General features: G+C 39.7%; 1 protein-coding gene across 1 annotated transcript in view; it reads right to left on the bottom strand.

The window, feature by feature from the left end:
* Positions 1–682: 682 nt before the first annotated feature.
* The window catches only part of LOC145415680 (uncharacterized), an 80,106-nt gene continuing 65,982 nt past the window's right edge, over positions 683–14,806 (bottom strand). The window contains exon 6 of the mRNA XM_080284895.1: positions 683–799. Coding sequence (XP_080141021.1) covers positions 710–799 — 90 coding nt within the window. The 3' untranslated portion in view covers positions 683–709. The remainder of the gene's footprint in view (positions 800–14,806) is intronic.

The raw sequence follows: 14,806 nt of genomic DNA on the forward strand, positions 1-14,806 counted from the left end.
AGAAAGTCTGGATCACAATATGCACACTCCAACATGACTTGAGCAACATTCATCCCCAGAGCTTGTTGTTCACATGAAAGGATCTTTGGAACAGACTTGGTGGCAAATCTTCAACTGCCCAAATCATCAGTTAAAATTTCATGTGCTGATCCATCGTTGATTCCAATTTCATTAGCAGTTTCTCTGACAGTCAACCAACGATTTCCCATGACCAAATCGCAGACTTTCTTCACAGTTTAAACACTCCTTGTTGATGGCCTCCCAGGATGTGAATCACTCTCGACTGACATTCAGCCATTTTTTAAGTGATTATACCACTCTTTTATCTGCATTACCCTCACGGCTTCATTCCCAAATACCTGCTGGATCTTCCTGATAGTTTCAACTTGGGCATCACCTACTTTTGGGCAAAATTTGATGCAGTAATGTTGTTCGACTTTTACAGTCATCGTGATGAGCATGGGAACCCGACCAGCATTAAGGTGGATGACCATGAACACTGGCTGACTGACAGCCACTGAGTCACTTGTGGCAGCTGGCATTAATCACGCATTCACGCATGCATACAAAGGTCCTCCACTGCAGTACAGTACACAAAACCTCGCCCCTACCCTCAACCTAGTTAGTGAGAAAAAAAAATGAGGTTGGATACTTTCTGAATAGACATAGACTCTGTCCAGTAAGTATTTGCTGATTAGGCAAAACTCATCTACAAAGGCTCTCCAAGAAGAGCCTTTTGGCGAAGTGAAAAAATTCTCCTCAGGTACTTCTCTTCATGTTCTTCCGGATCCCCAAATAACTGGAAATAAAAGAAAGTAAAGTTTTTGAATATAAGTACATAATGGTACTAATTTAAGAAATTGGTGTTCAACTTTGTTGCCCACAGTATAAATGATCAAAGCAAATATAATAATGCAATGCATATCATGTAGAAAGTAAATGTGGAAAACTTATGTGCTGAAATATTTATAATTTCATTCAACTGTGCTACTTCATACCAATATTCATACACAAGATTCCAACTATACTAAGAAAGATGCATATATCACAAAAATTTCTCAGTAAATTAACAAGGTATTCACTATCCCATTTGGCTCTGCCCATTTAGGAAATAAACATGATAGGACATGAAGTCACAGATACAATCTTTTCACCTCTTAGGTTGTATGAGTTGGGTACATGCGTCACCAGTGCCAGGCAGCAGTTCTCATAAAAATCCATGTCACAATAAAGATCAAAGATATTTCCAGGCCCTAAGGCTCAAATCCAAAAACGAGGGTTGAGCTGAACTTGGGTCTAGTTGGTCTTGAGTAGGAAATGAAACATGCCTGCCAAAAACAATATGCAGAAACATGCCTTGAGACTCTCACTGGCCAAGCTGATGCTCTCAAGTCCAAGCAACTTTTGATCCATCAAACTATAGACCAATTGCAATAACTTCCATTCTCGGTAAAGTTTTAAGATGCTAAATAACAAACACATAATCAAGCATCCAGACATCAATAAATTAATCAATGATCAGCAGTATGGATTTAGACAAGACCATTCAACTGTAGACATTCTTTGCCTTCTTGCCCATCAGATTAACAAAACAATAGACCAACATGGTGAAACACACACAATAGCACTAGATATATCAAAAGCATTTGACAGAGTATGGCACCGGGCCTTATTGTCTAAAATGTCACACTATGGCCTTGCATCACTGGTTCCTCTAATTTCTTCTTACCTTCATAATAGAAAAATACGGGTCATGGTAGATGGTATTTATTCTCAGTTTCATTCCATAAATGCTGGCATACCTCAGGGATCAGTTTTGGCGCCAACCCTCTTTCTCATTCATATAAATGACCTCCTATCTGTCAATCACAACCCAATACACTCTTATGCTGATGACTAAACCCTTCATAGTTCTTTCACATTCAGTACCTCTTTCACAATATCTATCTATTGCCAGATGTCATAATCCCGTAAGGGGTGGCCATTTGACTTTGAGTTATTTGTTTTACGGGGAGGGGCACTATTTGATATTATAAATTCCCAAACAAACACAGCAATTTCTCTGAACCACGACCTTTCCAAAATTAATCAATGGGGACAAACAAATCTGGTCTCATTTAATGCTCAGAAAACTAAATACATTAATTTCTCCAACAGAAAGAATCCCTCAGACTCTCACATAATTTTAGATGATGTCAATATACCCATATCCACTACAATTGATATCCTAGGTGTTACTCTAAACCCCAACCTAAGCTGGACAGCTTATGTTAAATCCCTTGCTAAAAATGCTTCCAAAAAATTGGGACTTATGTACAGAGTTCGTGAATTCTTCACTGAGGAGCAGATGGCCACAATATACAAAAGTCACGTGCATTCTCAGATCGAATACTGTTCACCACTGTGGAGTGAATGTGGAGTGGTTGCATTGAGGCAGTTGGACAAAATTCAAAATAAAGCCATTAGATTAATCAATAATCCTGCCATTACACAAGACCTTCCTCCATTATCAGTATGTAAAGATGTTGCCTCTTTAGCATTATTTTATAGATATTTTTACTGTAAGTGTTCAGACGAACTGGCTTCGATTGTTCCTCCCCTTCACATTTTCTCCCGAAATACTCGGGCAACTGGGAGCACCCATGAATTCACACTCTCTCCCCCGCAATGCAGAACCTCTGCTTATCAAAATTAATTTATCCCCAGAACTACTACTCTCTGGAATTCACTTCCTGAAAGTTGTTTCCCACAAACATTTAAACCACTTCAATTCAAATCCAGTTGTTATAAATATTTTATGAATGGAGGATGCCTTCAGGCACATGGACTTATTATTTTTCTTTTTCCCCCTTTGTTTTTCCTTCCTCCATTCATTATCTATTAACCCATCACATCCCGACCGATTTCGCACCTCCGATACCCCCAATCCCGAGCTAGTTTGGAAAAAAAAAAATTTTTGGCTAAAACCTCCGCTTTTGGTGAGAAACATCGAAAACTCATAGAGAAATCACTCACCTGAGGTTTAAAATACTCGATACAGGTAGCAGTACCTCCTTACCTTACTGGGGTTTCTATCAGGCTGGCTCCAAAGAAAATGAGTTCTATGGGAGGGCAACTATTCCACACCACTCATAAATGGTATTTATTTATTTATTTGGTACGAATTTATATGTAGTACGAGAGTATATGTTGTGGTAGGTGGTGGCGACCATCATCCACCCACTTGATGTAGTGCTGCCTACTTCTTCCTTAGCCTTTATCATTCTTCTTCTGTGCCTGCCCTCCTCTCTTCCTATATCTCCCATCTTTCCTGTCACTTCTTGTTGCTCTTCTTTCCTTTACAGGTGGCTTTACATTGAGTGACAAGCCAAATAATTTCCTGTAAGCCAAGAAACCATTTACAACGCTGGGTGGTAACCATATAACCAACCCATACGTGCTCCCTACGTGTCAACAAGTGGGTTGGTGGAGGGTTAGTGTCCCTCCCCGTAAAACCAATAACTCAAGGTCAAGTGGCCACCCCTTATGGGATTATGGCGTCTGGCAATAGATAGATAGATAGATAGACAGACAAGAGTATATTGGTTTTCAAACAGTAATATAGGCATTATAAGCATTGTTTCACTCACTAAATCATCACCATACCTGACCTTCTTTTGCCACATTACCTGATCATCATTTCTGACTGTTTCTTCCTCTAATGCTATGTAAACTTTGTCCTCCACATTGTCATTGATTGGGGAATCACTCTGGCCCTGAATGTCTTTATTGGCCACGTCACTGGTAACAGGTGAATTGCCGAGACAATGGCGTGCAGGGGGGGGGGGAGGTTATGCGGTGTAAGGCGTTGTCCCTGCCTGGCATCTTGTAGAGGAATAGAGGAATGTGTCCCGTGTATATGTACCAAAAATCACGCGTGAAAATTGTGCAAATTATGAACCTTGCAATTGCGCGACGTACCAGTACGTTGTTGGGACTGGCAGTTATATAATGTTGCAACGTACCCATACGTCGACGGGATGCCTCGGGTAAAAAAAAAAAAAAAAAAAAGCTGCCTCTGAGTGGACTTGAGCTGGACTTGAGTACTGCAGACCCATTACTTAGTGATTCTATAAAGTAGATTTGCTTTAAAATGATGAGTAATTTATAATTAACCTCTATATCACCAACAGACAGTGGCAGCAAAAGGTTCTTGGCAACATTACTGTACTTGAAATCTATAGCACTACAAAAAATTTGGTGTCAGAGCTTATATACCACACTTTTTTTTTTTTTTTTTAACAAATTTTAGCAGGATAATTTTTCATCATTTGATTTCATATATGGTAGAAATATTGCCACCAATGTCCTGCAATATATAATGAATTATGATGGAATCAGTAATGATGTACAGTACCAGGTAGGTTAATAGGCTGAACTGGTAGAGAGGTGGCCTGCAGTCCTGATGGACCCAGGTTCAAATCCCAGCTGGGGCGATAAAAAGCAGACTTTTCTGATCTACCAGATGACCCGCCGACATGTCATAAAAATACCCCAGCTAATACCAGTACACCAGTCCTGTATGAGACAGCCCTAGCATGTATTCAATATGGATGGTGGGTGTTAGCGCCGAAGTGGTGACGTGGAGATGTAGGAGGACTACTGGGACTTGGGAATAGGCACTGAGGCCTTTGCCCAGGGTCGGACACACAAAAAAAAAAAAAAAAAAAAAAAAAAAAAAAATGCATTTAATATGTAGTCTGTTACCCAACTTCTATTTTGTCCAATATAGCTTGCAATATCAAGATACAGTACACTATGGTTAATTCTATGAATTATCAATTACAAAATTATATATAAGTTGCACAGTTATACACTGATCTATGAATCTCATAGCCTATTGAACTCATAATAATGCTGGCCCAGTTTTGCCATTCTTATTTCAGCCACAAGAACTTGTATTCCAACAGAAATACAGGGTGTATTAGCCAATACTTATATGTGCTGTCCATTACTCTAGGAGTTTGTGCAATACTCCTGAAATCACAGAACAGGCTACTTTATGCAAATTTGTTCGTCACTTTTATTCTGACATACTAATACAGTAAAAGTCCTATTATTCGGCAGCTGATTGTTCGGTAGATCCGACATTTCGGCAGTTTTGAGAAATAGTCCCATTTACGAAAATCGTTGATTGTTCGGCAGAAGTCCGGAATCATCTCGGCAGTCTAGGAAGTGTTATCTGTGGCTTGTAGGCCTAATGTTTCATTACACTTCTGTATGTTCACTAATTTCTATATTTTTATTCAGATTCAGGTATAGTACTGTATTGATTACAATATTGCACAGTATCATACACTACAGTAACCACCCCCACCAAATTAGCGACGGTTACGTTCCAAGCCCCCACGCTAATTCTTGAAATTCTTGATGCCTTCCTGAAAATGATACCGGTAATTGAGTAGCCCATGAACCACTGACACTGTAATGCATTACCCATAAATAAATGTTGCTTGTTAAATCAGTTTCCCCGTTGTTTTTAGCTGTACGGCTGTGACAGCTCTAGTATTTTTATTCCTCAGCATAATGGTGGAAGGGACTGTCCTGTTTAACTGAAACTAACCTAACCGAGTTTAACTGTACCTTATAATTTAACCAAACCTAACCTAACCTAAAGTCAGAAAAATACTTAAAAATAAACTGGAGGAATATGAATTGCTAAGGTCTCTCTGATGAAAGTTAAACGTACATTTAGTGCTCATTCTTTGTTTGTTTTTGTGCTTAATGTGAAAGAGAGAGCATTGATGCAAACAGTAATATATCCCATTAATCCTTTAATAACCTCCGGCACTGAACAACCTTTTACAGTACCGATGTCAGTGATGTTAAGTTAGTGTGAGCTATAAAGAAAACTGAACAATTATGGGGAGGGAACGAAGGTCAGTGGTATGTTTACATGACTACGCTACGATTCCAAGCAGTTAGGCGGTCGGTTAATCTCAGATGTTTTCGCCCATTTGGTAAATACACCGTAACTTTATCAATCTTTCCGTGACTCATAGCGAATCATAGCATGGGTTTAGGAAGCTAAATAACACATTGCTAGGTGAGCCAGACGATTATCTTCCCATCTTTAAGAAAAATAAATTGATTTCAGAAAAATGGAAGAACTTTACGTACTCAGAAAGGGATTTAATTTCTTCCATTTTCTTATAAGATGTGAAGATAATCGTCTGGCGCACCTAGAAATGTGTTATTTAGCTCCCTAAACCCATGCTATGATTCGCTATGATTGACTGGAGAATTGATAAAGTTATGGTGCATTTACCAAACTGGCGAAAACATCTGAGATTAACTGACCCCCTGACTGCTTGGAATCGTAGCATAGAGTCGTGTAAACATACCAGTGACCTTCGTTCCATTCCCATAATTGTTCACAGTTTTTCCATAGCTCACTAACTCGACATCGGTACTTTAAAGGGTTGTTCAATGTCAGAAGTTATTAAGGGGTTCATGGAATACATTACTATTTCCATCAGTACTCTCCTTTCACATGTAAAAAAGAAAAAACGAACAAAAGAGTGAGTGCTAAATGTAAGTTATAACTTCCATCAGAAAGACCTTACCAATTCAGATCCCTTTACTTTATTTTCTGCAATTTTCCGACTATTTTATTTTGTTTGGAAAAAGTACTGTATACAGTACTCACTCCAAACATATTTGTAATAATATAAGTAGTGATGAGTTCGCCAATACAAGTGATGTACTGAGCTGGTAGGTAATATTCCGTATCATTTCGGCCATCCAGGAAGTGTTATCTGACTGGCAGGCCTACTGTGTCATTACCCTTGTATATGTTCACTAATATATATATATATATTTCAGATTCAGGTATAGTACTATATTGATTGCAGTATTGTACAGTATACAGTACTCTCTCCAAACACAGTTGTAATACCGTACCATAAGTGGTGATAAGTGTTCACCAATATATTTTAGGTACTGAGTGGGTAGGTTTTTGATTATTCAGCAAATCTAATTTCTCGGCATCATCCTGGTCCCATAGATGCCGAATAATGGGACTTGTACTATATATGGGCTGTGTTATACAACTTCATACTAGCTCTCTTTACTGGAAAGATTATACAGTAGTGTAGGCTCTTCTTATAACAAGTGTCCATCACAACAGCCTATTATTCAAGTTGTGTACTCTGTATGTTTTACAGCCAAATCTTCTTCACTATTGCAAATCAAAATTTGGGCTGTTCAGCAGTTTTCATAATATGTATAATGTATACTGAAAGTATACACTATACATATGGATGGAGTAGTTGGTGAGTGGGGTGTGCCTGCTGAGATAGATGAGAATGGCAGTGCTTTAGTGGACAGATACAAAATGATCCACAGGTATACATGGCGAGTGATGAGAAGGGTGGATAACGAACTGAATGAAAGGAAGGCAATGACTGATTATGTGTGTGTGGGTGAAAGGATGCGAAGGTATGTAATGGATGCATGAGTATATGAGACCCCTCATAACATAGTGTACCAAACGCCACATGTTGAAAACGGAGAAAAAAGCAGTTAAAGTTGTGTAACTTTCAAAATGCCATAACTCTGGAAATAGTGAATATTTTTTAGTGCCTTTTTTTTTTTTTTTTTTTTTTTTTTTTTTTTTAGCTTGAAGTTCGTACTTTCATGTCATGCTAATCTTGGTATAAGAGAAATTAGTAGCATTCTGAAAGGTACAACAATAGCTGCGTTTTTCTCCAGTGTGGTTATTGAGAGACAAAACGTACTCTCAGTTGGCATTTTTAACAATCAAACCAACCAAAGATATCAATAGGAAATGTTTACAATAGCAAAACAGATTGTATGTAATACTATTTTCAGAAACTAAAAACCATTTTAAAAAAAGAAATCTTTCATTTTAGCCATTTGAGAATAATGAAGAAGTGAAGGAACATTGTGGGGTAGATGTGGATGTGGATGAGAAGATTAGGAGAAATACACTGAGGTGGTTTGGACATGTGGAGAGAATGAAGAATGAAAGACTGACTAAGAGGGTGTATGTAGGTGAGGTGGAGGGAGGGAGAGGGAGGGGTAGACCGAGGATGAGGTGGAGGGATGGAGTTGAGAGGTATATGAGGGAGGGGGGGGGTGAGTTGGGGGCAGGGTAGTCAAATGGTGGGTGACAGAGCGACTTGGAGGGGTTTTGTCTGCGGCCACCCTTTGCGGGATTAGGGCGTCGGGCTATAGATAGATAGATAGAATAATGGTAAGCTCTTTTCCTGCTATGAGAAGGACCAGCAGCTTTTTGCTAACTACTAGAGTCACTCATGTTCTTGAGACAATGAAACAAACAATAAAACAGCTCTGAAAATAGCCGGTTAATCCAGGCAGTGTTCTAGGCCGGCTGGTAAACAAAAAACTGCGTCATGTCACGACAGATTCCCAGATCACAGTTGCCAATGTCTTGCTGAACTCTCTGCTTTTCCCATTTTCTGTACATTATGGCTAACTTACCCTTAAAATCATGCAAGTGTATGCTAAAATATTCCATTATGTTAAATGAATGGTACAATATTTAATAATGCTATAAAAAAAAAAATGCATGACTGTGAGCATAAAGAAATGCTAGTATCTGGCAACACCAGACAACACGTTGCTGGGAGGCACTTGGCACATTCTGTGACCAGCATGAAGGCTTGTCGATGCAGTGAGGTGAAGCGGTCAGTGAGACCATGTTACAGAAGGGGAATTTGGACCCTAATGCCAGTTGCTTTCTGTACCTCGTGGTTGCTTTCCAGATCAAAGAAGGTTTGGGCTACATTGTGGTATACTTCTCAGTTTCGCTTGCAGTGGCGGTTATGTTATTAGGGGCCTCATATAGAGCCTGGGGGAGTGGACTTTCTGACCACCACTTGGTGGTGGTCAGAAAGTCAGTTTCCTGGAGTACAGGAAACCATTTGGCTTGTCATTCAGTGTAGAGTCACCCGTAGGCAGAAGGAAGAAGTAAGAATGAAGGAAAGATAGATAGAAAAGGGAGTGTAAAATCACCCATAGGCACAAGGACGAGAAAAGAACGAAGTAAAGAATGACAGAAGAGGAAGGAAAGAAAGAAGGAAGGAGGAAAGGAAAGGAAAGGACAGACACCCGAGAGCAGCACTACGTCGAGTGAGTGGATGGTGAGCGCCCCCACCTACCACTAAATATTAATAATAATAATTCACTCATAGTGAGTGAGTTTTGGAAGTACCCTAGGAAGCAGCATCACATCACTTGAGGAATCACTCGGGCTAAAGTGATGATGGAAGGAATCAACCCAGACTCAAATAAGGTGAGGTTGTAATACCTTTTGTCTCCTATTATAATGCCCCATAAGACATAATGACCCTCCTCGGCAGTCAATCGCTCATCTGCTCCTTCAAAACATACCCCAAGCTGGATTCCAGAGCCTCAAGATACATGAAAGACCTAAATGGACCAAACTGACTTGAATGGGGCTTACTGGACTGAATGAACATTCCTATGGCCTGAATGAACCTAACTGGACTTGAACAGCTCTGAACTGACCTTAAGGACTGACCATGCTGGACTAGGGATGATCTGAGTGCACCTAAAGTGAAATGGACCTAGATCTCACCACCTGAGTCAGAATATGACTAGGATGACTCATAAGAACGGATGTAATGGTACTTAAAGTTGTCTGAACTGACCAGTGGATTATTATCCTGTACTTCTAATTATTGTAGAGGAACATTCTCTTCTGATATTCTTGCCAAATGAGTTATGCTAGCAATACATGAATGTGTGTTCAGCAAATGAACTTGTTTTAAAACCACATTTATCCAAAGTCACTCCATACATGTCTAGACAGGCTTGATGGAGTGATATGTTAGTGGCTACAATAATGAAATATCTAAAGCCACCCCATGGCCATCAGAAATTACCCTATATCTGGGACAAATTTGGACACCTAAAAAAATCTGAAAAATGCACAAATATATCATGTTATGCCTCAGTTTAATACACCATAAGACCATATCCCCATAGGAGATTCATGATCTGCTTCTGTCCTCATGATATCAACAGTAACTTAACAAATCCCGTCAGTTCAGAACTGCAATTCTTAACTGGGGGGCGAGGGAGGTGGGAAGGTTAAATAATTTCCAGAGAGAACACAAGGACCAAGAACAAAAAGCAAGGAATGACCTGGCCAACCGTGTAAACCATGACAAACTTTGTATCTATAGACTCTTAATATTCAGTCTCAGCCTCAACCTGCAAAAGATATTTTTCTTGTGCCCAAGTGATGAGTAGGATTCTTTCTGTCTGTCACCTGAGCACATATCTGCTCCCTTCTCTTCTTCTGGCTATCAAAGAGAAAAAGATAGATCTTGAGATATGCAGCACAGAAAAATAAACCACCACCTAGTTTTCTAGAGCCTGAACATCAAATAAATGCCCTGTGGTCAGGTTTGGTTTCCATTTTCCAGTCAGTAAATAACTGTCAACAAATAATTGTCAGTATAGAATTCTAGGGCTGAGTGTAAGAAGGGCCAATGTCAAAAATTGCTCATATGGAGATAAGGGTACCAGGGAACTTATAAAATATAGGTCTTTTAGTGCTACAAATGCCAACCCCCTAGGGGTAGGGTTTTGTTTCAAGAATACTCCCCCAGTATCCCTGCTTGTCGTAAAAGGCGACTAAAAGGGTTGGCGGAGGGTTAGTGCCCCTCCCCGGAAAACAACTAACTAAAAAAAACAAACAAGAAGCCTCGGACAAGGACTGACCAAACGATGACGACCCAGGACCGGACAAAGGACTTGGTAATGGCTACGTGGAATGTAAGAGGAGCGAATGGTGAGGTGAAAGAGAGAGAGATTGTCCAGGTGCTTAAGGGTGCAAAAGTGGAAGTATGTGGAATGACTGAAACAAAATGGAGAGGAGAAAGTGTGAGAGACTGGGAGTATGGATGGGGTATATGTGCAGGAGTAGGTGAGAATGAGAGGGCAAAGGAAGGAGTTTGTATAGTTGTGAGTAAAAGATGGAAGAGAAGCATAAGACAGTATGGATCAGTTGGGTCAAGGATTGTGTGGGTAAAGTTGAAAGTTGGAATACAAATGTAGGCGATTGTGTGCGTGTATGCGCCAACGAAAGATCGTGCTAGCAGAGTGAGAGAAGAGTTCTGGACAAATGTGGAAGTGTGCATAGAAAAGTTTGGAAGGAATGAGAGAGTGTTTTTGATCGGTGATATGAATGGTAAAGTAGGGAATGTGAAGGTGGATGGAATAGTTGGTGAGTGAGGTGTGCCTACTGTGACAGATGAGAATGGCAGTGCATTAGTGGACATTTGTGCTGGGAGGGGGTTGGTGATAACCAATACCCTCTTCAGGCATAAAATGATCCACAGGTATACATGGCGAGTGATGAGAAGGGTGGGTGGTGAACTGAATGAAAGGAAGGCAATGACTGATTATGTGTGTGTGGATGAAAGGATGCGAAGATGTGTAATGGATGCAAGAGCTTATACAGGTTGGGGGAGTGGACTTTCTGACCACTACTTGGTGGTGGCCAGAATTAGGATACAAGTAAGATGGAGGAATAGAAGAAGGGAAAGATGAGAGGAAGGAGTAGTTGCAAGGAGAGTGGAAAGGTTACAAGAGGATGAGAAAAAGGCAGAGTATAAGAGAGAAGTGGAAGAACGATTGGGCAATTATGAATTGGAGCAGATGGGGGACGTGGAAGGTGTGTGCAGGATATTTACTGAAGAAATATGTGCAGCATGTGATGTGGTGTGTGGGAGGAAGAGAAGACAGAGGGGGATGCAAAGAACAGAGTGGTGGACTGAAGAAGTGAGACAGGCTGTGGCACCCATAGACAGAAGCAAGAGGAAAAAATGAAGGAAAAAAAGACAAGAGGAAGGAAGGAAAAGAGAAAGGAAGAGAGGAAAGAGCAGACACCCGAGGGCAGCACTACATCGAGTAAGTGGATGGTGAGCACCCCCACCTATAACAATATACTGTACATATATACATACATAGATATATATATATATATATATACAGTATATATATATATATATATATATATATATATATATATATATACATATATATATATATATATATATATATATATATATATATATATATAGATAGATAGATATAGATATAGATATATATCTACATATATATACAGTGCACCCTTATACAATGCGAGTTTATGGGCCGCAGAAATCCTCGCATTCTACGATTTTGCATTGCGTGAACCAAAGAACTTATGGGAAAAATGGTATATGGTGGACAGCCCACCCAGGGTTTGGGCTTTGGGTCCCCTTCGAGCCTACTCTACCCGCAAATATTTGTCTAATAGTACTTCAGGTTGGACCAACAAATAAAACAATAGAATACCATGTACCTTTATTTAAGTGACTTCTGGGCTTGTTAAGAAGGAAGGGGGGTGGGTATTCGAGGCTCAAGGCGTCTACTCTTGCACAGAGGGGCAGGGTGCCCCATTGACACTCTCACTGTCACTGCTGAGGTCTCCTGGAGGTGCCATAAAGCCTTCAAAGTCAACAGCTGAGACCATGATTAGCAGGTGGATACTGCTATGATGCTAAAAACAGACCACAGGATGCAAGGTACAGCATGTGCTCTCGCGGCAATATGGAGGAGAAGTGTCTGTTTACCCAGGAATGTCTGTAGATGGCATGCAGACAGCTGGCCAGCTGCCCACCATTTTGATTCTGGCTTGTTGCCAGCCACCTGCCTTCATGTGACTGACTCGCATTGTCCAGCCCAACACTCGTAGTAATGAAGGGAAGTCCATTTTTGCCCTGGAATCTTACAGCTGATTCACATGTTGGGAAGTTTGATTCATGGATCTCGCATTCGATAAAAATAAGCATTTTCTGGGTTGACCTCGCATTGTAGTGATTCGCACCACGTGAGATCACATTGTGTGGAGGTGCACTGTATATATATATATATATATATATATATATATATATATATATATATATATATGAGATGCTCCGAGCTAGAGGGGTGACCGTGCATTTTCCTTATTTGCTTTGACATCTAATTACCAAACTGTAATATACTTTAAACATGTCATATTTACCACCATTTAAACTGTCTTGGCTAGCACTTTCAAGCTAAACAATAAAATGCATATAAGTATAATTTTACCATTGTATACTTTGCCATGTCAAAGTTTAACAACTAATTACCGAAAATAAGAAAAATGCACGGTTGCTCCTCTGGCTCGGAGCGTCTCATATATATATATATATATATATATATATATGCCCCAAGGGGAGAGTTGGAGCCCAGCGCTAGGCAAGTTGGTCCTGACATTTAAGATGAGAGTGACCAATGTCATTCATCCCTGAGTGGCATATATATATTGTTACATAGCCTATGATTTCATCATCCTTTGTGTAATTCTAACGTACAGTTGCTGCATGTTTGATCACGAGCGTGTTCTGCCTCAGTCCCCCCCTTCTACCGTTATAGTAGAGTAAGTCGTTCTCTCTGTTATTCAGAGCGGGATTGTCAACTCTTTGTCCCCATGGCTTCATTTGCGCGTCCTTCTTACAAGTTGTATCAAGCTCTGCTGGCCCCTATATAATGAGCTCAGTCTCTACATTATTGCCACTTAGATCTGCTCCTCATTTTGTTCACATCTCTGTCCTCCCCTGTACAGTTATTATTATTGTGAGTGCTCAAGAAATCTCCAAACATCTAGCAGCTGTGTGTAATTTGAGTATAAGTGTTATTGCATTTTTTCTTGTACTGTGTAGCATAAGGTTAATTCTTAGGCCTAGTGAGGTTTTTGATTAATGTTGGGTTTTATGTCAGTCATTTTTGATCATAGTTTGTATCTGTAAATTTATCTGGCATTCACTGAGTATTATCTGGTATCTCATTTTATCAGGGCTGACTTAGATAAATTTACTCTTGCTAATTTCGTGTTAATAGAGGCTATTGCAGTTAACCATATATTTAACCTGTTTTTTTGCCATTACATTATCCTTATGAGTCCTGAATGTTTTGTTGTTAGTTTGTGCATTAAACTTTAACTTGTAATTTTACCTAACTCTTTTGTTTTGAACCTGGAACTTTACGGGACAGTAGTGATTATTCGTATTCTCACTTAAAGTGTACATTATCTTTCTCTGTTCCGTAACATAAATTTGGCGACCTCTTATCAGGATATTCAGGATATTATCATAAGGATATTGCTTGATATTTTGTGACTGTTACTTATTAATTATGTCTACTATTACTACACTTGATGAAGCCAAAGATTTTTTGTCAAATGTGCAAACAGTGTGTGATGTAGAAAACAGAACAAAGAATGAACTTAAGCTTGTTGCTCAACAAATGGGAATTGTTGTTCGCTCTCATCATTCTAAAGATCAAATTGTCGACATGATTAATGAAAGCTTGTTTAATGTAACTCCTCCAAATGAGCAAACGCAGATTGAATTAGCTAAGTTACAGCTAGCCCTGCAGGAGGCAAAAGCTAAGGAGGCTGAGTTTCAGGCAAAAGCTAAGGAGGCTGAGGCACAAGTTGAAATTGCTAGGATTCAGGCAGACCATGAGTATCGCATGAAACAAGGTGGAACTGGATCATCTAGCTCTGATGATTTTGATGTGGCTAAAAATGTTAAACTTGTCCCTCCTTTTAATGAATCTGATTTAACAAAGTATTTTCAGTTGTTTGAGAGGGTAGCTACAGGTTTTAATTGGCCCAAAAAGTATTGGCCAGTACTCCTTCAAACTGTTCTCACCGGTAAAGCTCAAGTAACTTATG

Source organism: Coenobita brevimanus, chromosome 103 (assembly GCF_032717465.1).
Source record: "Coenobita brevimanus isolate Jiangsu-jjx chromosome 103, ASM3271746v2, whole genome shotgun sequence".
NCBI classification, from domain to species: Eukaryota; Metazoa; Arthropoda; class Malacostraca; order Decapoda; family Coenobitidae; genus Coenobita; species Coenobita brevimanus.